At 41.7% G+C, this 26,493-nt stretch overlaps 1 protein-coding gene across 11 annotated transcripts in view; it reads left to right on the forward strand.

The window, feature by feature from the left end:
• The window catches only part of ppfia1.L (protein tyrosine phosphatase, receptor type, f polypeptide (PTPRF), interacting protein (liprin), alpha 1 L homeolog), a 77,431-nt gene that overhangs the window by 30,148 nt on the left and 20,790 nt on the right, over positions 1-26,493 (forward strand). For 4 of the 11 annotated variants that reach the window (XM_041589823.1, XM_041589826.1, XM_041589829.1 and 1 more), the window contains exons 3-19: positions 292-393; positions 2,823-2,987; positions 3,217-3,291; positions 3,642-3,743; positions 4,379-4,600; positions 7,194-7,340; positions 7,438-7,572; positions 14,556-14,639; positions 14,751-14,882; positions 15,279-15,341; positions 17,504-17,583; positions 17,671-17,821; positions 20,273-20,281; positions 20,401-20,624; positions 21,480-21,714; positions 25,127-25,156; positions 26,016-26,167. In XM_041589823.1, the coding sequence (XP_041445757.1) occupies positions 292-393; positions 2,823-2,987; positions 3,217-3,291; positions 3,642-3,743; positions 4,379-4,600; positions 7,194-7,340; positions 7,438-7,572; positions 14,556-14,639; positions 14,751-14,882; positions 15,279-15,341; positions 17,504-17,583; positions 17,671-17,821; positions 20,273-20,281; positions 20,401-20,624; positions 21,480-21,714; positions 25,127-25,156; positions 26,016-26,167 (2,108 nt within the window). The remainder of the gene's footprint in view (positions 1-291; positions 394-2,822; positions 2,988-3,216; positions 3,292-3,641; positions 3,744-4,378; positions 4,601-7,193; positions 7,341-7,437; positions 7,573-14,555; positions 14,640-14,750; positions 14,883-15,278; positions 15,342-17,503; positions 17,584-17,670; positions 17,822-20,272; positions 20,282-20,400; positions 20,625-21,479; positions 21,715-25,126; positions 25,157-26,015; positions 26,168-26,493) is intronic. The other 7 variants (XM_041589824.1, XM_041589833.1, XM_041589832.1 and 4 more) reach the window with 4 other exon arrangements.

The following is a 26,493-nucleotide window of genomic DNA, read 5'->3' on the forward strand; positions in this document are numbered from 1 at the left end:
GATATTGCCTGAAATGGTCTTTTTAGTTGATGGACACATCGTACATATAAACGATCATTTCGAGATAATCGTGGTCTTTTAAAAAATCTTTACATCTATGGTCAGCTTTAGTCTTGTCTCTACACCCACAATTCTGCATACATATCATAATGCACAGGGACAATAGAGCTAATGCTGATTTGTTATCGAGCCATTTGAGTGCCGGCATCATTATTCCACTTGTTACTCTGCTGCATAAAGATCTGATTGCAAAGTGCTCCGCTTTCTGAAACATCGATGTTTATTTTATAGGAGTTTGCCGCACTGACAAAAGAGCTAAATATTTGTCGAGAGCAACTTCTGGAGAGGGAGGAAGAGATCTCTGAACTAAAGGCAGAAAGAAACAATACCAGGGTAAGTAAAGCATGAATGCTCCGCTTGGAAAACGTGTGTGCCGCACGACTGCTCATTAAAAGGGAAATGTCATTTTTTTACCTAAGCTCATTCAGTTGGACTTATGTAGAAACGGGGCATAAAACACTTCTGAACTTCCAAAAATAACAATTTTTTTAAGACGAATATAGTAAGTAAGAATTGTTTCCCAACATCGCTTAAGGTGGCCATAGACGTTACAATTACGATCTTTCCTAGAAAAGATGTTTCCAGGAAAGATTGTTCTTTTCAATACACAGACGGATATACAGATGAATCGGCACTAACAATGACCGATGGTCATGGTGGTTGATCAAAAGTTTCTGGCCAGCCTGAATGACGAGCCGGCCGATATCCAGGTCTTCTGCCAATATTAGTCGGCTTGTCTCCCTCCATGCACACACTGAATATTGAACGAAATTTCGTTTTGTACAATATTATTGGTGCGCCTTTAGCCTTGCCGTATAATGCGGTCCTTACCTTGCCTTGTTCCATTGTGAATTGATGGATTCTGGGACTTTTAAAGGAATTGTTCAGTATAAAAATAAAAACTGGGTAAATAGATAGGCTGTGCAAAATAAAAAATGTTTCTAATATAGTTAGTTAACCAAAAATGTAATGTATAAAGGCTGGATGTGTAACATAATAGCCAGAACATTACTTCCTGCTTTGCAGCTCTCATATTGGTAACCAGGCAGTAACCAATCACTGACTAACTCAGAGTTAGAGAGCTGAAAAGCAGGAAGTAGTGTTCTGGCTATTATGTTACACATCCAGTCACTCCAGCCTTTATACATTACATTTTTGCCTAACTAACTATTTTAGAAACATTTTGTATTTTGTACCGGAAATCTATTTACCCAGTTTTTATTTTCACACTAAACTGTCCCTTTAGGTCTCCTGATTTCTGTAGGTGAACAGATTAATTGGAAAGCACCAGAGTTCCAGAATCCATCACTTCATAATGGAACAAGGCATGGTAGGGTTTGCATTTTTGTGTGTGTGTGTGTGTGTGTGTGTGTGTGTGTGTGTGTGTGTGTGTGTGTGTGTGTGTATACTGTATTTATTATTGGAAATTCAGGTAGTGTTTTTGCACATTTAGTACATGTAACATTTCTGTAGTCAGTAGGCTGTTGAGATTTGGGCCTAGTTTCATTTAGGGAGGTTATTTATCAAAGTTCGAGTTTGTTAGTTTTTTTTTTTACTTGAATAAACTCACAATTTAAGGTGGCCATAAACGGGCCGATAAAAGCAGCTGACACACCGAGTCAGCAGCTTATTGGCCCGTGTATGGGGCCATCCGACGGGTTTCCCTGATGGATATCTGGCTGAAAGTCGGACAGATGTCGATTGGACGGGACTAAAAATCCCGTCGGATGGCGGCCGCTTCTGTTCGTTGATGCGTTCCTGCGATCCGACCACCCGACATTGCCAAACGAGCGTATCTCTCCATGTATAGCCACCTTTAAAGGGATACTGAAATCCATTTCTCAAGAGCAGACTGATTTCGTTATATTTAATTTTGAAATCTGACATGGGGCTAGACATATTTTCAGTTTCCCAGCTGCCCCAGTCATGTGACTTGTGCCTGCACTTTAGGATGGAACTACTTTCTGGCAGGCTGTTATTTCTCCTACTTAATGTAACTGAATCAGTCTCGGTGGGACTTGGCTTTTACTATAAAGTGCTGTTCTTAGATCTACCAGGGAGCTGTTATCTTGTGTTAAGGAGCTGCTATCTGGTTACTTTCCCATTGTTCTTGTGTTAGGCTGCTGGGGGTGGAAAGGGAGGGGGTGATATCACTACAACTTGTAGTAAAGAGTGGCTGAAGTTTTTCAGAGCACAAGTCACATGACTTGGGGCTGCTGGGAAACTGACGATATGTCTAGCCCCATGTTAGATTTTAAAATTACATGTAACAAAATCTGTTTGCTCTTATGAAAAATGGATTTCAGTGCAGAATTCTGCTGGAGCAGCACTATTAACTGATGCATTTTGAAAAAAAATTTTTCCCCATGACAGTATCCCTTTAAATGTTTGCTTAGTTATGAAACAAACTCAAATTAATGAAATCAGGTGGGGGAGGGGAACTCGAATATTCAAATTGACCGAGTCATCAGCTAAAAAAAAAAAAACTGTAATAGCTTGATTGATTGCGTTTTCAAAGTAATCCACCTAAAAAAAACCCCAGAAAATCAGGAAGGCTAAAACATCTTCAAATGGTTCAAGGGACCTCTGTCGTTGACCCCGACAGGTTTTAGCTGGAGTATTTTCGGATTCAAGCTTTTTGCAACTTCGGGACATAATAAAGCTTAAAAAAAATTTTTTACTTTTTGCTGAAAACCAATTTTTTGGGGAAAAACTCAACTGCACCTTTGATAAAAAAAACCCCTTAATGTCTGTTTTTCAAGCTCTTACTAGAACATCTGGAGTGCCTGGTTTCCCGACATGAACGGTCCCTCAGGATGACAGTTGTGAAGAGACAGGCGCAGTCTCCTGCTGGGGTGTCCAGTGAAGTTGAAGTCCTAAAGGCGCTCAAGTCTCTGTTTGAGCATCACAAAGCTTTGGATGAAAAGGTCATTTTTTTTCTACTTTTTTCAAAATAAATTTAACGTGTTCTTTTATACAGTGGAACCTCAATTTTACATCCCCTAATTTTAAGTTTTACCTTATTTTACATTGCTGTTTTGTGGTCCCACTTATATATTATGCATACTACATTTCCCTGATCTTACATTTTCCTGGATTTTACACCATTTTTTAATATAATTTTTCAACTTTTTTTTTTTTAATGTTTTTCTGTAGGTGAGAGAGAGGTTACGAGTAGCATTAGAGAGATGTAGCTTATTGGAAGAAGAACTGGCTGTAACACACAAAGAGGTAGGTCCACATCATGAACTTACTTTCTCCGTATTTAGACATCGGTTTCAACGATAAGTCTCCAGCCTACTGTGTGTTTCCCAGGCATGTGGACCTGATATATGTATATATCCCTGCCATTTCAGATCCCAGGCAGATGTTATTCTGTAAATATTTTATAACATTAGCCGTGGTTTTTTCGAGTTGGCAGAATATACTGTACATTTTTTGTTGTTGGGATTGGAATAAATGCTCATCTGTTTTCGTGTAAGTACAGAACAGGAAGAGGTTTGGAAACCACTGTTCTGGATGGGAGTCCTTCAAGTGCGTCAGACTGATTTTTTTTTTTGCCAAACTTTGTGTGTTTTCAGCTGATGATCACAAGAGAGCAGAATAATCAGAAGAAAATATTCAATGACGGTACATCGGATGTAAACCACGAGCAAGAAAACGCACTTAACACTAACGGGAAGGTGAGAATGTCGAGCGTTTCCTATCTGTTGTCAGTTGTGTTAGTTTGGTGCATGTCATTGTGGTTGTCAATTACGTTGGGATTTATTCAGTTCTCCAGATAGTGTGGTGCCAAAAAGAAAATACTTTAGGATGATCTGTTGGTGTGAATACTTAAACGAGAAGGAAAGGGTAGAATTAAGTAAGCTTTATCAGAAAGGTCTATATAAATACACCAGTAAACCCTCAAAGTAATGCTGCTCTGAGTCCTCTGTCAAAAGAAACACCACATTTCTTTCCTTCTATTGTGTACTCATGGGCTTCTGTATCAGACTTCCTGTTTTCAGCTTAAAGCTCCAGGGCTAGGGCTTGAGCATGCTCAGTTTGCTCCTCTCTCCCTCTCTGCTGTAATCTCAGCTAAGAGTGAGCAGGTAGAGACTCGGGTAGGAAGTCATGTCACACCAAGCTAATATGGCAGCTGCTATCCTAAACAATGTCTATATATATATATATATATATATATAAAAAAAAAAAAAATATATATATATATATATATATATATATATATATATATATATATATATATATATATATATATATATATATATATATATATATATATAATTTTTTTTTTTTTTTTTTTTTCCATTTATGACAGAGATCCTCAGACGGCTCTATAAATCACAATGAAGACCTATCTAAAATAATGGAGCTCCAGGATGTCATAGAGAGGCAAACCAAGGAGCAGGTTCAAATGAAGGAGCGCCTGGCTGTTCTTTCCAACCGGGTAACGGAGCTCGAAGAAGATCTCGACACTGCAAGGAAAGACTTAATCAAGTCGGAAGAAATGAACTCAAAGCTTCAACGAGACGTACGAGAGGTGAGGGGGGAAGGGAATATAATAATGGAAGGGATTTGTCTAAACAGGCCCTCCACCTTGGGACCTTCTGGGGATACCATGGGCTTGCAATGATCTTTGGTATAGAGGATGGCAGGAAATTTTGCACCCAGACCTGTGCTTAAAGTTGCTCATATGCTGAATGCAAATTTGCTTTGTCTCTGTTTGCTTTAAAGGGATACTGTTATGGGGAAAATTTTTTTTCAAAATGAATCGGTTAATAGTGCTGATCCAGCAGAATTCTGCACTGAAATCCATTTCTGAAAAGAGCAAACAGATTTTTTTATATTCAATTTTGAAATCTGACATGGGGCTAGACATATTGTCAATTTCCCAGCTGCCCCATGTCATGTGACTTGTGCCTGCACTTTAGGAGAGAAATGCTTTCTGGCAGGCTGCTGTTTTTCCTTCTCAATGTAACTGAATGTGTCTCAGTGAGACATGGGTTTTTACTATTGAGTGTTGTTCTTAGATCTACCAGGCAGCTGTTATCTTGTGTTAGGGAGCTGCTATCTGGTTACCTTCCATTGTTCTTTTGTTTGGCTGCTGGGGGAGAAAAGGGAGGGGGTGATATCACTCCTACTTGCAGTACAGCAGTAAAGAGTGATTGAAGTTTATCAGAGCACAGATTTTTTTTATGTTCAATTTGAAGTTGACATGGGGCTAGACCTATTGTCAATTTCCCAGCTGCCCCAAGTCATGTGACTTGTGCTCTGATAAACTTCAATCACTCTTTACTGCTGTACTGCAAGTTGGAGTGATATCGCCCCCTCCCTTTCCCGCCAGCAGCCAAACAACAGAACTATGGGAAAGTAACCAGATAGCAGCTCCCTAACACAAGACAACAGCTGCCTGGTAGATCTAAGAACAACACTCAATAGTAAAAACCCATGTCCCACTGAGACACATTCAGTTACATTGAGAAGGAAAAACAGCAGCCTGCCAGAAAGCATTTCTCTCCTAAAGTGCAGGCACAAGTCACATGACCAGTTTGGAAAAAAAACATGTTTTCTGATGACAGGATCCCTTTAAAATCTGATTTAGCTCGGAAAGCGCATTTAAGTCCCTTAAAAGAAAAGCACTTTATGAAAAATCAGTATTCCTTTTTTCGCTTTAAGGAAAGTGTAGCATTTGGAAAGTTCCAAACTGTGTTGGTTTGGGAAAAAAAAGGAAGCAGTGAGAGCTGGAAATGCTTTTATACAGGTGTGGGTTTAGAACAGAAAGTAGTGAGAGCTCAGAATGGATGCATGAATTACTGGGCCCGATTAAAGAAATGGTGACGGCTGAGAAGTAATGGTAGATTAAAGGGGTGGTTCACCTTTAAGTTAACTTTTAGTAGTTATAGAATAGCCAGTTCTAGGCAACTTTTCAATTGGTCTTCATTATTATTTTTTTTTTTATATATATATAGTTTTTGAATTATTTGCCTCCTCCTTCTTACTCTTTCCAGCTTTCAAATGGGGGTCACTGACCCAACTTTAAAAACAAATGCTCTGTAAGGCCATAAATTCATTGTTATTGCTACTTTGTGTTACTCCTCTTTCTAGTCATGCCACTCCTATTCATATTCCAGTCTCTTATTCAAATCAGTGCATGGTTTCTAGGGTAAATTGGGCCCTAGCAACCAGACTGCTGAAATAGCAAACTGGAGAGCTACTGAATTAAAAGCTAAATATCTAAAAAAAAAAAACAAACAAAAAAAACACAATAATAAAAGATTAAAACCAATTGCAAATTTTCTCAGAATATCACTCTCTACATCATACCAAAAGTTAATTTAAAGGTGAACAACCCCTTTAATGTGTAGAAGCAGTGAGCTGGGATTAGGGATGCACTGAATCCACTATTTTGGATTCGGCCGAACCCCCGAATCCTTTGCGAAAGATTCGGCCGAATCCGAATCCTAATTTGCATATGCAAATTAGGTGTGGGAAGGAGAAAACATTTTTTACTTCCTTGTTTTGTGACAAAAAAATCACGCAATTTCCCTCCCCACCCCAATTTGCATATGCAAATTAGGATTCGGATTTAGTTCGGCCGGGAAGCAGGATTCTGCTGAATCCGAATCCCGAACCGAATCCTGGATTCGGTGCATCCCTAGCTGGGATAGAGAGGCATTCCCATATTTGGCACCTTGAGCAAATGAACTTTTAGTATGGTGTGACCAGAAGCAGTTTGGAATAAGAATAGAAGGTGAACATTTCAGCCCTTTTTTGTTCCGACAAAAGACCAGATCGCATATTTTCAAATGAAGGACGTGGCACTGTCTTTAAGGTCCCTGCCAGAAGCACAGTAGGAGGGGGAGAGCCAATCACAGCCCTGCAGTGACACAAGTAAATACAATTTTCAGGTCCCTATCAGGTCAGCCTAGCTTCTGATTGGTTCCTATCTTACAGTTCTGAGTGCTGCCAGCTCCCCTGCCCAGCCTGGGAAAGGAGGCAGTGGAAAGTGAAACAGATGGGCAAAATTTTTCAATAAAGTAACCAGAAACACTTCTTTTTTTATTTTTGTGGTCTCCCATAAATCTGTTAGTATTCGTGTACCAACCATAATGTATTTCTGGGGTTTTCCTCAGGCCATGGCCCAGAAGGACGACATGGAAGAGAGAATCACCACTCTTGAAAAACGCTACCTCTCCGCACAGCGCGAAGCCACCTCTGTGCACGACCTCAACGATAAACTTGAAAATGAAATCGCTAACAAAGAGTCTGCTCTCAGACAGGTAATTCTTGGGTCTGTTCGTTCGTAACACATCCCTCTAGATTAACGTCACCTGAAGGAAAAGAGAAGTGTCCTTAACAGCCTCACTTTTTGTGCAGAGTGAAGAGAAGAACCGGCAAATTCAGGAACGACTTGAGCTGGCAGAGCAGAAGCTTCAGCAGACTCTGAGGAAAGCAGAAACACTGCCTGAGGTAGAAGCAGAACTGGCACAGCGCGTGGCTGCTCTTTCAAAGGTAAATAGAGTGATGACATGTCAGGGCTCCTTTCTGCCTCGTGCAAATTAATTTTGTTTACTCTCCAGTTTTGAATTCGCTTTTTAAAGGGGAACTATTGCTTAAATGAAAATTTAATATAAGCTTCAGCACACTGAAATACGAAACTTTCTTAACACAATCAATTAAAAATGATTTACCGTTTCTGAAATAATCAAGTTTATCTTCACTATTCCTCTCCCAGGTTCTGTTTCTCTTCATTCTGTCTTCATGCAGCAGTTGGGTGTCAGATGAGTGATCCAATATATCTTGTAGTGGGGCTTCCTTTTGTAGCAGATGAACTCACTCAAATAACTGATTCCAGTACAAACAGAATCTAACAAAATAACTGCCTTTTGCACAAATCCTGCATGTAGAGAGACATGATATCTGGTGATTTTACTTCTGTACCGTTTCTTAAATAATCAAGTTTATCTTCACTATTCCTCTCACAGCACCCGTTTCTCCTCATTCTGTCTTCATTCAGCAGTTGGGTGTCAGACGAATGATCCAATATATCTTATAGGGGGGCTCCTTTTGCCTAGAAGATGTATTAGAACTCACTCTATTAAAATCACCAGACATCCTGTCTCTCTACATACAGAATTTATGCAAAAGGCAGTTATTTTGTTATATTGTGTTTGTACTGGATCCATGCAGGAGTTGGGTGTCAGATATTTGACAGTTAGATCCATTATATCTTATAGGGGGCTCCTGTTGCCTAGAAGGTGTATTAGAGCTCACTATTAAAATCACCAGACATCATGTCTCTTTATATGCAGGATTTGTGCAAAAGGCAGTTATTTTGTTTGTACTGGAATCAGTTATTTGAGTGAGCTCTAATACATCTGCTTGGAAAGGAAGCCCCCCTATAAGATATATTGGATCATTCACCTGACATCCAACTGCTGCATGAAGACATAATGAAGAGAAACGGATGCTGAGAAAGAGACCGTGAATATAAACTAGAATATTTCAGAAACAATGCAGCATATTTAATTGATTGTTTTTAGTTTCTAAAGGAAGCTTATATAAAATTTTAAGTTTTCGCGATAGTTCCCCTTTAAGGGTAATCTCACACAGGGCCATTCCATGCAGTAATATCACCTGCAGAAGTTCTGTACAGTAATGAATGGGGGATTTTGCCCCTGCCAAGCTGAAAAATGCTGGTGTGACAAACTGCTTTAAATCACCCCTTGTGTTATTACCCTTAGGGCTGTATTTATTTACATTGGAAACAAACCTCACCGGGGATGTTGCCCAAAGAGACCAATCAGCAATTAGATTTTTACAGTAGCCTACAAGTTAGAAAACAAAAGCAAAGATCCGATTGGTTCTATGAGCAACATTCTCATAGAAACCAATGTTCTTAATTATGCCCCTTAGTGTACAGCCTTTTGTTCTCTGTTTGTTCCACTACCCTTCTTTTTTCCATTTGACCCTCACCAATTTGCTCAGCTCTTTCCCTGTTTCACTTTGACTTTCTCCTTCTATTGGACTGACTTCTCTATTTCCCTTTACTCTCTTGCCTTTTGATCTGTTTTTGGCTTTTCTGCACTCTTTTCCTAAATGTTCTCTGCTTTTTTATGTCACTCTTCTCTTCTCTCTTTTTCTCTCCATCCCTGTTTTTCTCTTCCCTTTTCTGCTTCAACTACTACTTACCTTTCCGACATGCTGCTTCCCTGCTTCTCTTATTGATATTCTCTGAAAATCTGCTCTGTTCATGTTTTTTGCAGTGTTTCTTCTCCACCTCAACTCACTTTATGGCAGAGACACACGCTCAGATTCGGGGAGATTAGTCGCCTGGCAACACATCTCCTCTTCTTCTGGGCGAATAATCTCCCCGAACTGCCTTCCCGCCAGCTAGACTGTAAATCGCCGGCAGGATGGCCGGTATTGCCTCACGAGGAAACTTCAGCCGACTTCAGAAAACCAATCTCTCTCCACGTGCCATCCCACCGGCGATTTACATTCTAGCTGGTGGGAAGGCAGTTCGGGGAGATTAGTCGCCCCGGGGAAGAGGAGATTTGTTGCCGGCCGATTTATCTCACCGAATCTGAAAGTGTGTCTCTGCCCTTATGTTTATCCCTTGTTTCTTATAGAACACACAACTGTGCTTTTCCACTCTGAGTAGAGTGCACACATTAAGGAACTGATTTGTTGCATTTGATGATTTAAGTAGTTAGGCTTGAATAAGAAGCCTAAACTAAGGTGTAGCAAGCATGGCAGTGTACTGGGTCTTCTGAAAGCACCGACTATTATCTGATTAGCATTAACAGTGCAGAAACCACAGATAAAAAGGAGCAAACACAAGAGAGAGATATGGCCCTATGGTGCACTAGGTACAAAGGCAGAGGATTTAAAAAGATTGGTTCCTAATTCAAAATACTTTGTGCAGTCTTGGACTTGCGTTTACTTCAAAAGGTGGCCATACATGGACAAACTCTTAAAGGGGAAACAAACCCCCCTGTATTAAAAATCGCTACCCCTTACCCTACATAGCTCACCTCCCTGCTCCCCCCCCAGCCTAGGTGTTAACTCCTGTAATTGCCCCAATTCTTTACTTAACTCTGCTTGCGGTGTCAGCGGAGCTCACTGGCACCATCTTACGGCGATTCTGTCTTCTTCCTTCCCTTCGGCAATTTCTGTCACTTTCGGCACATGTGCAGTTGTCACAAACCGGAAGACTGCTCCAACTGTGCATTCGCTGATACGCCGCTCACTTTACGAAAAAGACCGAAGATGGAGCCCGTGAGCTCCGCTGGCTGGGGGGGAGCAGGGAGTGGGGCTATGTAGGGTAGCAATTTTTAATAGGGGGTTAAGTTCTCCTTTAAGGTGGCCATAGACGCACCAATAATATCATACAAAACAAATTTTTGTACAATATTCAGTGCATGTATGGTGGGAGACGAGCCAACCAATTTTAGCAGAAGACTGCAAGTTGGCTTTGTCGATCTGGCTGGCTGGAAAATTTTGATTGGGTGCCTTTGAAGGTCCCATCGACCGAACAGATGGGTATCATACAAACAGCTGTATATGTGTGTATAGCCACCTTTCCATTGTTTCATTTGTTTGGCCCATCTGCCAAACTATCATTGACCTCTAGGGCAGGTAAACCCCAGAACACTACTATAAAGGGGGGATTCTCCTACAATTTACTTTGTAGAGGCACAATTTGCTGACAGCAGTAGGCCAGCTGAGCTCCATCTATATTTAAAGGGATACTGTCATGGGAAAACATGTTCAAAACGCATCAGTTAATAGTGCAGCTCCAGTAGAATTCTGCACTGAAATCCGTTCCTCAAAAGGGCAAACAGATTTTTTTTTATATTCAATTTTGAAATCTGACATGGGGCTAGACATATTGTCAATTTCCCAGCTGCCCCAGTCATGTGACCTGTGCTCTGATAAACTTCGATCACTCTTTACTGCTGTACTGCAAGTTGGAGTGATATCATCCCCCTCCCTTTCCTCCCAGCAGCCAAACAACAGAACAATGGGAAGGTAACCAGATAGCAGCTCCCTAACACAAGATAACAGCTGCCTGGTAGATCTAAGAACAACACTCAATAGTAAAAACCCATGTCCCACTGAGACACATTCAGTTACATTGAGAAGGAAAAACAGCAGCCTGCCAGAAAGCATTTCTCTCCTAAAGTGCAGGCACAAGTCACATGACCAGGGGCAGCTGGGAAATTGACAAAATGTCTAGCCCCATGTCAGATTTCAAAATTGAATATAAAAAAATCTGTTTGCTCTTTTGAGAAATGGATTACAGTGCAGAATTCTGCTGGAGCAGCACTATTAACTGAATCATTTTGAAAAAAACATGTTTTCCGATGACTGGATCCCTTTAAGTAGGAGAAACAGCCTGCCAGAAAGTCGTTCCATCCTCTAGTGCAGGCACAGGTCACATGCCTGGGGCAGCTGGGAAACTGACAATATGTCTAGCCCCATGTCGGATTTCAAAATTGAATATAAAAAAATCTGTTTGCTCTTTTGAGAAATGGATTTCAGTGCAGAATTCTGCTGGAGCAGCACTATTAACTGATGTGTTTTGGAAAAAACATGTTTTCCAATGACAGTATCCCTTTAAAGAATGTTCTGTACATGGATCAAAGTGTGTCCTCATACAGACTGACTGGGAAATGGATGGACTATAAAACCTGCTATTCAGGGAGGATTTTCGTGTGACCATTGTTTAAACAAGATCACAGCACTTTATGACATTGGTTTGCTGTTCTCATCCAACCTGCAGATTGGAGAGTCTTTCACTTCCTTCTTTTTGATATGAATTTCTCCTTTGTTATTTATACCCGTCACTTCCTCCATGTAATGAATCTCATCCATGCCTTATGAGTTGTCTGCGCTGCACTTTTAAAGGGGAAGTTTCCTGCACAATAGCCTGCACTCTGGATGGGAATAACAATACACACACATTGTGTTGCTCCACATTAGTTGCCTACTCCCAGTGCGGTTGTTATTAATAGCTAACAATACATATTCAACAATACCTTTTCTTAAAAGATTTTATTATAAATGTTACATTATTATTATTATTATTATTAAAGATTGGTTAAATGCTTTCAAATAAAAATAATCTTTGCTATAGCAGAGGTTCCATTGGTTTGAGACTGTCACATAAAAGGAAGTAATCCATGCCATTTAAATACTTTTCCTGCAAAACCTTTCCTTTTATGAAATAAAATCCATCATCCACCCCTTAGAGACATTGCAGGGACCATCTCTAATTGTTCTGTGAGTTTTGTCTTGAATCCGTGTGTTTGTTACCTTTCTTGTCCTCTAACTCTGTAGTCTGAGCTTTTGCCTCCCGGAAAGTCTGCTGCTAAGGAAGCCAAGCTGTTGGCTCAACTGTCCCTGCCTAGGAAGGTAGAATTGGCTCTCTGCTCCTATTCCATGCTTGTTCCATTGCGTTCTGATGAAGGGCAGCGTGAGAAGCCATTTACCCATAAGCAGATGCTCTCCACCATTCATCCCATGACCGGGTGCTGTCTGTATTATTGAATGAAGGCTTTGCTTCGCTGCACACCAGAGCATGCCCTGCTTCTGCTAACACTCTCGATCATTCAGTGCAGTTCTCTGCCGTTGAGGACCCATAGCGATTCTATGAACAAAGCAATAAAAAATGTATAAATGTATGTTTTCCAGCTCCCACAGCTGAACTGTTTCACAGAAGCTATTGTTTCAGATACACTGTTATTCCAAGGCAGCAGTTTAAAGGAGAAGGAAAGATTGAAACTAAGTAAGCTTTATCATAAAGGCCTATATAAATACACCAGTAATGCTGCTCTGAGTCCTCTGTCCAAAGAAGCACAACATTTCTTTCCTTCTATTGTGTACTCATGGGCTTCTGTATCAGACTTCCTGTTTTCAGCTTAATCTTCCAGGGCTAGGGCTTGAGCATGCTCAGTTTACTCCTCTCTCCCTCACCCCCTTCCTTTTCCCCCTAGCCCAGAGCTATGAGTGAGCAGGGAGAGACTCAGGCAGGAAGTGAGGTCACAGCAAGCTAATATGGCAGCTGCTATCCTAAACAAACAGGAAGTGTGTAGAGCTGTTTACTCAAGTATGGAATTCTTAAGAATAAAAATTGTGGTCTAGCTTGCACTGTTGTGGCTAATTATTGGAAATAAACTGCCTTGGTAGCTTTCCTTCTCCTTTAATAGCTGTGAAGCATCTTGTCCCACAAGTAATAAAAGCTGATACGTTTGTCCTGGTGCAGTAATCGGTACCAACCAATAAAATGCTTGCTTTTAAACATGGGACCCATAAATGCCAGCTTTTGATTGGCTTCTATAGGTGGTTAGACCATGAGCAAACATTGCACCTTTTTTTTTTTTTTGCATTGTAACTCTTCAAAGAGGCAACTATTTGCAGAAGTTAATGCTATCTTTACCATCTAAAACTCAGGTTTAATTCATTAAAATGGGGTTATTTTCCATTATCTGAGGTTGGGGAATTTCCATCGGCTCTTCTAGAGATCAGTTACATTATGATTAAAAAAAAGTTCTAGGGATGCCCTTGAGTTTGCACCTACAGCATTGCAATTCGAAAATACTTGTACAAAGTCCCAGCTATATATTGTTGTCTTGTTAAATGTTATCGTCCATTTGTCTTTACCTTTAACAAGGCCGTTCGATGGTCAGGCCTTTACTTTTTCTGTGTTTACTGCATCTATGTGGATTGCACCTTTAAAGGCAATATCTGTGAGTGGTCATACATAGGCTGAGCTGTCATTGGTTGTTTCCAAAGAAGCCAGTGACCTAAGTAAGCCGTATGCCTGTTGGAAGACCTATGAATAAATACAATTATGATAAGATGAGCAGTTATGCAGCTGTATATTTATGCATACATATAAAACTCAATTTATAGACACTACTTTTTCCTTAAAGGAGAAGGAAAGCTACGGAGGTATTTTATTGCCAATAGATTAGCTGCAATAGTGCAAGCTTGAATGCTATATTTATTCTGTAGAATGTTTTACCATACCTGAGTAAAAAGCTCTAGAACCTCTCTGTTTGTTTAGGATAGGAGCTGCAGTATTAATGTGGTGTGACATCACTTCCTGCCTGAGTCTCTCCCTGCTCTGGGCTCAGATTACAGTAGAGAAGGGAGGGGGGTGGGGAAGAGGAGCAAACTGAGCATGCTCTTGCCCAGGGCAATGAGGTATAAGCAGAAGGCAGGAAGTCTGATACAGAAGCCCATGAGTACACAATAGAAGGAAAGAAATGCTGTGTTTCTTTTGACAGGGGACTCAGAGCAGCATTACTTTGGGGGTTTACTGGTATATTTAGATGGACCTTTCTGATTAGGCTTACTTAGTTTTAACCTTTCCTTCTCCTTTAAACCAGTAAAAGGGTGCCTGCAAAGAGCTCAGCTGTGTGGTGCTAGGTTATGCTGAAGCTCCCCTCTAACCCTATGTGTGTTTCCATCTCTCGTAACAATAGGCGGAGGAGAGACACGGTAATATTGAGGAACGCTTACGCCAGATGGAGTCGCAGTTGGAAGAAAAGAATCAGGAACTACAGAGGGTAAGGTTGATGATGGGACCTTACCTTGGGCCCAATGACAATAATTATTAGATTAGTGCATTTGCCGACACATCTGTAAACCGAGACTCATGGATTCCTTACTGACATTAGGCCCGACAGAGAGAGAAAATGAATGAAGAACACAACAAACGCCTCTCGGACACCGTGGACAAACTTCTCTCAGAGTCCAACGAGAGGCTTCAGCTTCATCTTAAAGAGAGAATGGCTTCGCTGGAAGATAAGGTAATCTGTGCTGCCATGTAGTAATTATCTGTATTAATTACAATTATATTGTGGCACTTCTATTCTATGTGTACTGTATATTGTGAGTGGGTCCCTAAGCTCAGTAAGTGACAGCAGCGCAGAGAATGTGCAGTGAATCAGCAGAAAAGAAGATGGAGAGCTACTGGGGCATCTTTAGAGACACAGATCTTTACTGCTAAAGGGCTGTGGTTGCCTTGGGCTGGTACAGAAGCCCAAAACATAATGTCCAACATTTCTAGCTACTTCTTTAGTTAGGCTTTAGTTCTCCTTTAAGTCAAACTATCCATTAGAAAAGGGCAATTCCTTTTGAGTGTTTTTGGAACCTGCTCCAATCTGATTTTATTTATCATTGTGTACAACTTGTATTCATTATAGAACGCTCTGATCCGAGAGGTCGACACTGCCAAGAAGCTCATTGATGAAATCCAGCATGAGAAGGTAAGTGACGCTGCTGTGAAAATGTTACATACGAAGTCACTTGCCTTTCCAGACGCCTTCATTCAAGCTGCCATGAACTTGTTTGTTCTCAACATATTGACCTTGTTGGGACTCATTTGTAGGGACAGCTCCCAAGTTCTCCCTTCATTCAGATTTTGGAGTCTGAGTTTGTTTGCATTCAGATAAGAAGGGCATAATCTCATTTGCTTTGGTGTAATGTCATTGTTGGACTGTGTGTGCCCTGATTCACCTTGTATATGATGGAAACATCCCGTTAGTTACGCTGCACGTTAAGGGTAAGGTCACACTGAGCGTTTTGGGGAGATTTAGTCGCCTGGCGACTAAACGTCTCGTCTTTGCGGCGACCAATCTCCCCGAATCCCTTCCCTCAATCTGCGCTGGCTAAAATTAAAAATCGTCGGCGCTAATCACGCTGCAATTAGTTTTCCGATGTCGCCCGAAGTTTTCTCGTGAGGCCTTACCCTAAACGGGTTGTTCACCTTCCAAACACTTTTTCCAATTCAGTTGTTTTTAGATTGTTCCCCAGAAATAAAGACCTTTTTTCAATTACTTATCATTATTTATTTTTTACTGTTTTTCCAAAATCTAAGTTTAAAGTCCCTGTCTCTGATGTTTGAGTCTGGCAGCTCAGTAATTCAGGCGCAGAATCGAAACTGTTGCGATTTTGCAACATTTAGTTGATCCATTTCTCAGCAGCATCTCTGGAGTATTAGTAACTATTGTATCAATTCTAACAGCTGCCTGTAATGAAACCCAGGGATTCTGCTCAGCAGGGACAAAGATAAGAAATCTATCAACGAAATGTATCAATTTACAACAGTTTACAGGGTCGATGACCCCCTCCCCAAAGCTGCTTCAGAAGGAGAAAAATTCAAAAACGCGCATGCATAGAAAATAAAAAGTCATTGGAAGAAGTTATTACTGGTGATCTATCTGAAAACATCTAGTTGTTTTAAGGTGAACAACCTCTTTTAAGGGATACGGTCATGGGAAAACATTTTTTTTCTTTTCAAAACATATCAGTTAATAGTGCTGCTCCAGCAGAATTCTGCACTGAAATCCATTTCTCAAAAGAGCAAACAGATTTTTTTTATATTTAATTTTGCAATCTGGCATGGGGCTAGACATATTGTCAGTTTCCCAGCTGCTCCAGTCATGTGACTTGTGCCCTGATAAACTTCAGTCACTCTTTACTGCTGTACTGCAAGTTGGAGTGATATCGCCCCTCCCATTCCCCCCCCCCCAGCATCCTAACAGAACAATGGGAAGGTAACCAGATAGCAGCTCCCTAACACAAGATAACAGCTGTCTGGTAGATCTAAGAACAGCACTCAGTAGTAAAATCCAGGTCCCACTGAGACACATTCAGTTACATTGAGTAGGAGAAACAACAGCCTGCCAGAAAGCAGTTCCATCCTAAAGTGCTGGCTCTTTCTGAAAACACATGACCAGGCAAAATGACCTGAGATGCAGCTACACACCAATATTATATATTAAAAAAAAAAGTGTCATTTAGAAATAAAAACTACACCTAAAAAGCATGACAGAGGTGCAGACAGTGGGGGTTATTTATAAACAGTGGGCAAATTTTCACCTGGGTAGTAACTAATGACAACCAATCAGATGATTTGCTTTCAATGTTTAAACAGCAGCTATCTGAAAAAAGCTAATCACTGATTGGTTGCTATGGGATGCAAATTTGCCCACTGTTTTTAAATGAGCCCCAGTAACTCAGCGATTATGGCTTCAATCACACTTTGCATGTCAGATCTATAATTTAGGATTTGGCCGCTTAATCTGCGAAATATTTGGAGGAAACATTTACTCATATTGTAATGCCATGACCCCATGACATCTACTGGCCACAGCAAGGATCATACAGCAGTATTGTTGACAAGGCATCAGTACACACCTGTTGGGTGACATGCTAAAATCTAAAGTAGTTACTCTTTCCACATGTGCAATCTTGTTTCAAAAACTTCCACATGCTTGGAACATTCCGACTTTCATTAGAATGTCAAGCCTGCGGGTGTGAAATGCCATAGTGCCGTGGTTTTCCTTTCACAAAGCATGTTTAGGGATATTCTGAATTTAGCTTTTTGTTTGTTCATCGTTCTTCTGCCTTAAATCAATACTCACAGGATCAGCTGCTGCTCGATATAGACACCCTGAGATCAGAATGTGAGCAAGTCAGAATAAGGGCAGCTTCCCTTCATCACAGGTATGATTTATGGCATGGAATACAGTGCATACTCTGGCAGCCATGTTGATTCATGATGCTAAAATTGTCCAACCTGTTCTATTCCAGCCGACCTCACCTTGGCAGTGTGCCCGACTTCCGTTTTGCTCTTGCACCTTCCTCCGTGTCTGACCCTCACACCGACTCCTACAGCTCTTCTCTAGTCTTGCGCAGGCCTCAGAAAGGCCGTCTGGCTGCTTTGCGGGATGAGCCATCCAAGGTAAAGAGCAGTGTTTTAGCGGTTTCTCTTGTCTTAGTTGTAGTAACCAGGGGCGATCCTGGCCCATCCGCCGCCTGAGGCAGCAGCAGTTGCTGACGCTCCCCCGTGCGCTTACCCTTTTGTGCCTGAGGGGGTCCACGAGGCGGCAGAGAGGGCCAGGACGCTAGCGCAGAGAGCCTAACTTCACTATCTTCGCTAGAACAGATGAATTTCTGGTTCGAAAATTCGGCTCTTAAAGTACCAGGATCTGCACTTTTGCCGCCCCTGGTACCTAGTGGGGCGCTGCCGTCTGAGGCAAGAGCCTCAACTCGCCTCATTGGCGAAGCGCCCCTGGTAGTAACCGCACCTGTGTGTGCCCGTTTCTTGTAACACACTAGTGAGGGTTGACAAAGACTTGACCCTGACCTTAAAGGGGAAGGAAACCTAGTCGGCGCAAACCCCCCACCCCCCCTCCCATGTGTTGCCCACCCTCCCTCCTCCCCCCTGGCCTACCCGTCCCGCTGGGCAAATGCCCCTAACTTGTTACTTACCCTTCTGCGCAGGTCCAGTCCAGGGTGTTCACAGACGACATCTTCTTCCACGCGATCTGTGAACTCCCTGGACTGGACCTGCGCAGAAGGGTAAGTAACAAGTTAGGGGCATTTGCCCAGCGGGACGGGTAGGCCAGGGGGGAGGAGGGAGGGTGGGCAACACACGGGAGGGGGGGTGGGGGTTTTGCGCCGACTAGGTTTCCTTCCCCTTTAAAAGGGGTGGTTCACCTTTAAGGTATTTTTTATTGTGTTCTAGAATGGTCTAAATAGGGATGCACCGAATCCACTATTTTGGATTCGGCCGATGCCTGAATCCTTCATGGAAGATTTGGCCGAACACCGAATCCTAATTTGCATATGCAAATTAGGAGCGGGAAAGGAAATAGTGGAAAAACATTAGTTTACTTCTTTGTTTTGTGACAAAAAGTCACGTGTAATCTCACCCTGCCCACAATTTGCATATGTAAATTAGGATTCAGATTCATCCTGCTGAAATAGGTCGAATTCTGGTCAAATCCCGAACCGAATCCTGGATTTGGGGCATCCCTACTAAAAACCAAATGTTCTGTAAGGCTACAAATATATTGTTATTGCTACTTTTTTTTACTCATCTTTCTATTTAGGCCTCTCCTATTCATATTCCAGCCTCTTATTCAAATCAGTGCATGGTTGCTATGGGAATTTGGACCCTAGCAAACAGATTGCTGAAATTGCAAACTGGAGAGCTGCTGAATAAAAAGCTAAATAACTCAAAAACCACAATTAATAAAAAATGAAAACCAATTGCAAATAGTCTCAGAATATCCCTCTCTACATCATACTAACAGTTAACTTGCCTGATCCCATTCTGAACTGGCAAGCTATAATTATTTATATACCTGTGCCCGACCTGCCTACCTCTAAAGTCATCAGCTAAAGCACTGATTTGCCGGCGTAAACCTTGAGTTTCAGGCTTGGCCGCACATTTCTACTTTGCACATACAGTAGAACCCCCGTTATACATTTTTCAGGGGACCAAGAAAAAACTATGTAAAATCAGGGAATTGTGTAACTTATTCTTCAAGTGCTGAAGGATATAAGCACAGGAGTCCGTTTTACTTCGAGATACAATATTTTAGGGACGCACCAAATCCACTATTTTGGCTTTGGGTGAATCCTTTGCGAATACCAAATTCTAATTTGCATATGCAAATTTGGGGTGAGAAGGGGAAAACATTTTTTACTTCCTTGTGTGACAAAAAGTCACATGATTTTCCTCCCCGCCCCTAATTTGCCTACGCAAATTCAGATTCGGTTTTGTGCTTCGGTACCAGCCCAAGGCAACCACAGCCCTTTAGCAGTAAAGATCTGTGTCTCCAAAGATGCCCCAGTAGCTCCCCATCTTCTTTTCTGCTGATTCACTGCACATGCTGCTGTCACTTACTGAGCTTAGGGACCCACTCACAATATACAGTACACATAGAATAGAAATGTCACAATATAAGGCTGATTATTAATTAATAGATAATTACTACATGGCAGCACAGAAACCAGTGCAATTAGCATCAGAATTTAATAATCAGCAAACCTGTAGCATCAGCTTATATTACAGCCAGGGAAGCTCATTTTCTGCTGGATAATTAGTGACGAGCCCTAAGCTTAGCTTCTCAACAGCCAATCAGAGCCCACTGAGCATGTGAGTGTCACAGACACTTTCCAAGATGGTGACCCCCTGTGACAAGTTTGAAGTCCTGGATCATTGCTGCTATTGACAAGCTGAAACTTTAGCCTCGTGCAACAGGTTCAGTTTATAAAATACGCCATTTTTAGCCATTTTCATTTTTTGGGTTTATTTCTCTTTTAAGAGCACAAATACATAAACGTTGCTGAACATTAAAAAGATATGTTTTGTTTTTACCTGCTTTGCTTTCTGGATCCCCAGCCTCAGCACGTAAGTGTCCCTTTCACTTTTCTCCTTGTATGATGTCACATTTATTTACTTTTAAAACCTGAAAAGCCCAGTTGTTGGAGCTGCCCTAGTGTTTAATTGGCTCTTCTGTACATGTTTAGGTACAGACCCTCAATGAGCAGGACTGGGAGAGGGCTCAGCAGGCAAATGTTCTCGCTAACGTGGCACAAGCGTTTGAGAGCGACGTGGACATTTCAGACATAGAGGATGATAGAGAGACTATATTGAGTTCAGTGGATCTGCTGTCACCTTGCGGCCAGGCCGATGCACAGACTCTTGCCGTCATGCTTCAAGAGCAGCTGGATGCCATCAATAATGAAATCAGGTAAGGAGATTTTGTCATTTGCTGCAGCAATAAACATTTTTTTCAAATCATCCCCTAACTCCGGGTCGAACGACCCTGCCAGAGTAACAGAGGATCTCCCTGTGGGCCTAGGGGGTTGTTGTTAATAAAGGATAATAAACCTTCACAATAAGTAAATATAAAATTGATGAGGGGGCTATTCCAAACACTTGTGATTTACATTCATTATTTATTTTTCTTTAATTCCAAGATATTAAGGGATACATGTGCTGTTAATATGAATGAATTTTGTTACAACAGCGCCACCTGCTGGTCATTTTCCCACCAGTCTGACCACCAAGTAGTCAAGGAAGTTGTCAGGAGAAAGAAAGAGGCTGCTCTGATGTTCTTCTGCTTAGGGAAAAAAATAGAAACCTTTCTCAAATCTCTCCTAAGCAGAAGAACATCAGAGCTTCCTTTCCTAATAGATGTATTAGAGCTCACTCAAATAACTGATTCCAGTACAAACAAAATCTAGACTTGTCTGGTGAGCTCTAATACATCTTCTAGGCAAAAGGAGCCCCCCCTATAAGATATATTGGATCTAACTGTCAATGAATATCTGACACCCAACTGCTGTATGAAGACAGAATGAAGAGAAACAGATGCTGAGAGAGGAATAGTGAAGATAAACTTGATTATTTCAGAAACGGTACAGAATATTTTGTATTTAGAAGACTTCTTCTTTCAGTGTGCTGAAGCTTATATTTAATTTTCATTGTCGCGATAGTTCCCCTTTAAGAACATTTGACAGTAGTACTTGCCATTTATGCTCATCTGTTATGGGAGTTTCTCTTGAGTTAACTTTCAGGATCTTGTTTTTTCCCCTCCTAATAGATTAATACAGGAAGAGAAAGAGACCACAGAACAGCGAGCAGAGGAGATTGAATCCCGGGTTGTGAGTGGGAGCATAGATAATTTGGGCCGTTTCAAGTCCATCACTTCGATTCCCCCTTATACTGGTGGTACTTCTCTTGCCGGATCCTCTCCTCCTGGTAGTGGTCGCTCAACTCCAAGAAGAATACCCCATAGTCCAGCCCGGGAAGTGGATAGGCTGGGTGTCATGACATTGGTAAGTTGTCATTTAAGCATCTTGCATTATGGACTAGCAAAAAAAAAGGCTATTGTGGCAACATAACTGCTCTTTTTGTTACATAATGCGTTTTCTGTGCAAAAGGAGGGTTCAGTGTTGCTATAGAGGAGATGGAAGGGTTAAAATTAAGGATGCATTGGTCCGGGATTCAGCCTGGATTGACTGAATCTTTCTGGCCGACTGAATCCGAATCATAATTTGCATATGCAAATTAGGGGCGGGGAGGGAATTCATGTGACTTTTTGTCGGAAAACAAGGAAGTAAAAAATATTTTCCCTTCCCACCCCTAATTTGCATATGAATATTCAAATTAGGGTTCGGCATTTGGCCAAATCTTTTGCAAAAGATTCAGGGGTTTGGCCGAATCCAAAATAGTGTATTCAGTGTGTCCCTAGTTAAAACTAAGTAAGCTTTATCAGAAAGGTCTATATAAATACACCAGTAAACCCTCAAAGTAATGCTGCTCTGAGTCCTCTGTCAAAAGAAACAGCACATTTCTTTCCTTCTATTGTGTACACATGGGCTTCTGTATCAGACTTCCTGTTTTCAGCTTAAACCTTCAGGGCTAGGGCTTGAGCATGCTCAGTTTGCTCTTCTCTCCCCTTCCTGCTGTAATCTGAGCCCAGAGCTATGAGGGAGTGGGGAGAAGCAGGATGTGATGTCATACCAAGCTAATATGGCAGCTGCTATCCTAAACAAACAGAGACAGTGTCTAGAGCTGTTTACTCAGGTATGGTAAAGCATTCTAAAGAATAAAAATGGTGTTCTAGCTTGCACTGTTGTGGCTAATCTATTTGCAACAAACTGCTTTTTGTTGCTTTCCATCTCCTTTAAGGCACTTATTATAGGTACAGAATGGGATCAACATTATTATATTAATATAATAATTGTTTTTTTATTTGTTATTTTTGCTACTGGCTAACACGGTACCACAGTTTTTGTTTTATATTAATATGAAACAAGATTGTCATTGCTATTCTAGTAAACAACAAGAGGCAGAGCATAGAGAAACACCACTGAATATTGGTTACACGGAAGGATAGGCATATTGTTAGCATGTTACAAAGAGGAACCACCATGCTGTTGGTAGGCTACAGAGTAAATAGTGTACTGTAGAGGAATTACACTGCTATTGTTAGAATACAATGACTGTTAGGCACAGATTGCCATGTTTTGTCTCCACCAGAATCCTCTGCCAAAGGCTTGGCTATCCCAGCTCAGAAAAAAGTCAATAGAGCTGCATAAGTAAATAATAATATTTGATGCTGCCTGCGAGGATCTTCCTTCCCAAGCACATTGCACCATTCCCATCACACCCTGCCAGTCATTTGTCTAATGTTCATTATTCCTCTCTGAAGGACAGCCTTGTATAAAACAGCAGGGTTATTCGCTTTTCCTCAGGCTCCTGAATAATCCGGCACTAACATCGGAAATGGCAGGGGTGGAGATAATTGCTAAATAAGTGGCAGTTTTCTCATTGAGTTCCGTAAAAGACGCAGAGGGAGCAGTACTTAAATATATTTATATAATGCACACAGAAGTAAGTCTTTTGAAATGTAAGAGAGTCTGCCAGCTCTCAGCAGGATTCTTTAGCCATTTTGGATACTACCCGGATGATCTAGGACTCAGTGCTGGTACCCAAGGTGTGGTATGGAATTAATGACCTATATATTGGCCTTAAAGGAACAGTTCAACGTAGAAATAAAACTGGGTAAATAAAGATAGGCTGTGCAAAATAAAACATGTTTCTAATATAGTTAGTTAGCAAAAATGTAATGTATAAAGGCTGGAGTGACTGGATGTCTAACATAATAGCCAGAACACTAACTCTAGCTGAAGAGCAGGTGGTAGTAGTTAGTTATTATAAGGGGGGGGGGGCCACATGGGACATAACTGTTCAGTGAGTTTGCAATTGATCCTCAGCATTCAGCTCAGATTCAAAAGCAACAGTTATGACCCATGTGCCCCCACTCAAGTCTCTGATTGGTTACTGTCTGGTAACCAATCAATGGTAACCAATTAATGGAAACCAAGAGAGCTGAAAAGTAGGAAGTAGTGTTCTGGCTATTATGTTAGACGTCCAGTCACTCCAGCATTTTTGGCTAACTATATTGAATTTTTTATTTTATTTTGCACAGCCTATATATTTACCCAGTTTTTATTTTTATATTGAGCAATTCCTTTAAAGAAAGTAGCCCAAAGATTATGTGAGGGCTTTTCAGCTCTCTAACTCTGAGTTAGTCACTGACTATAAGGGGGGCCACATGGGACATAACTGTTCAGTGAGTTTGCAATGGATCCTTGGCATTGTCACCCAACCTGCACCTGGCCCGACCTGGCTCGCCTTCTCCATTTAAAGGAGAAGGAAACCCTTTTGGCGCAAAACCCCTCCCCCGTAGGCCCTCCTCCCCCTCAGCCTACCCCCTGCTACTTACCCCTCGGCGCAGGTCCTCTCCCGTGGAGTTCACAGACGCCATCTTCTCCCGTGCGGTCTTCTTCCTGGATTCCTTGGCGCTTGGCAGGCGGCGAAAGTCACGAAAAAATAAATCGGAAAACGATGTGACTTTTGGCACATGCGCAGTACAGCTGAACCGGCAAATGCTCCTACTGCGCATGCGCCGCCAAACGCAGGGGAATCCAGGAAGAAGACTGCACGGGAGAAGATGGCGCCTGCGAACTCCACGGGAGAGGACCTGCGTCGAGGGGTAAGTGGCAACAATGGGGGCATTTGCCCGGGAGGGGGGGGAAGTGATTTTGCGCCAAAAGTGTTTCTTTCTCCTTTAAAGACCCACGCCCGCCCTGCAGTGATGTCACAAAAGGGGCAGGGCTAGTGATGGGCGAATAAATTCGCCAGGTGCAAATTCGTGATGAATTTCCACACTTAGCTGCCGGCGAATACATTTGCGAAAATTCGCCAGCATAAAAAAAATTTGGACGCACGTTGGAAATGTTTCGCAGAAAATATGATTATTTTCCCGGCGAAACGGGACAAATTCGCCCATCAGTGGGCAGGGCAAGCGTAAATCTATAGATGGAGGAGCCGGAAGTGTTAGGTGGCGGAGAGCAGAAGGAACTGTGGCGGAGTCGCTCAGATAATGTTGCCCGATTGTGCTCAATTTGGCAATGTTTTAGTGACTTCCCACCTTGGCTGTTTCTCATATTGAATTCGGGGGGGGGGGGGACCTTCATCGAACAGTATTGCTCTTTTCAGCCAGTCGTACCTGATATCTAAACTTTTAATGTCTGATCCTAAAACTCTTCAGCCTTCAGAGACAACCTATATGTGTGTATGTGCTTGCTTTACCTTAATACTGCTCCGCTGGCCAGTGGGCTAATGCTGTGTTCTCACTTGCCTGTGCACTAACATGTTCTCTTTGCACGTCTCTATCAGCCTAGCGATTTACGGAAGTACCGTAGAAAGGTAACGTTTAACTCTTTACCCCCTGCTGTACATTTGCATGCAACTGTCACACAGCATTCTCATTTCATCAGTTTTGCTCCCATTATTATTATTATTATTATTTTCTGCTCTTTTGATGTCATCTGCCTACTGGCTCTTGTGATATGGTTTCTGTGTATCTCATATAAAGGTACCTATATCGGTGGCCCTTGCTTGGACTGGTATTTAATCAGGGGCAAGGGCAGCTACTGATTGGATAATATTCAGTCATCCATAGACGGCAGTTGCTTTATTGGCCTGCGATTCTGCATGTGAACCCCACGTGATCCATTTGCTCACCACAGACGCTGTATAGTGCAAATCTGGTTCTCCATATATGCCCATATATCAGCAGGGGTTGCATTATACTGCAGTTTACAGTAGGGGTACATTGTTCCAGCACCCGCAAACCTTGGATGTACTGTATATTGAACCTGTACTGTGGAGTGCAACGAGTGCATTAGCCCTTTTATTTAAGGGGTGGTTCACCTTCAAGTTCACTTTTTATTATGTTATAGAATGACCAATTCTTTAAAGGTGTTTGTTCACAGTACATTTGTAGCCTTACAGAGCATTTGTTTTTAGATGGGGTCAGTGACCCCCATTTGAAAGCTGGAAAGAGTCAGAAGTAAAAGGCACATAATTAAAAAATAAATAAATAATGACTAATTGAAAAGTTGCTTAGAATTAGCCATTCTATAACATACTAAAAGTTAACTCAGAGGTGAACCACTCCATGGCATGGCTGAGGATATCATTGTCATGTTCAGCTTAGGGTGCTGTACCTTATTTTTAATGTGCATCGCAGAACTAATCATCTCTCCCTTTGTTTTTGCGGCAGCCGCCAGGTACGAGAGATGAAAATCGGGACGACAAGGCCCCAATCAGATGTGAAACCTCCCCGCCTGCCTCTCCCAGATCCTTGCGTTTGGGCGCCATGCATAAAGGAGCTCTGCACACAATGAGCCATGAAGACATTCGTGATATCAGGAAGTACGTGTTGATTCTCACACTAAAGAAAAACATTAGCATGATTCATATTATATCTCATCCACTGTAATGTAAATAGTATTGCCACCTCATCCCATTATTACTTGCCACTTAAAGGAGAACTAAACCCTAAAAATGTATTTGAGGGAAAGTGCCATATTTTATATAATGAATTTATTGCACCAGCCTAAAGTTTCAGCTTATCAATAGCAGCAATGATCCAGGACTTCAAACTTGTCACAGGGGGTCACCATCTTGGAAAGTGTCTGTGACACTCACATGCTCAGTGGGCTCTGATTGGCTGTTGAGAAGCTAAGCTTAGGGCTCGT

The sequence above is a fragment of the Xenopus laevis genome, chromosome 4L (assembly GCF_017654675.1).
Source record: "Xenopus laevis strain J_2021 chromosome 4L, Xenopus_laevis_v10.1, whole genome shotgun sequence".
NCBI lineage: Eukaryota > Metazoa > Chordata > Amphibia > Anura > Pipidae > Xenopus > Xenopus laevis.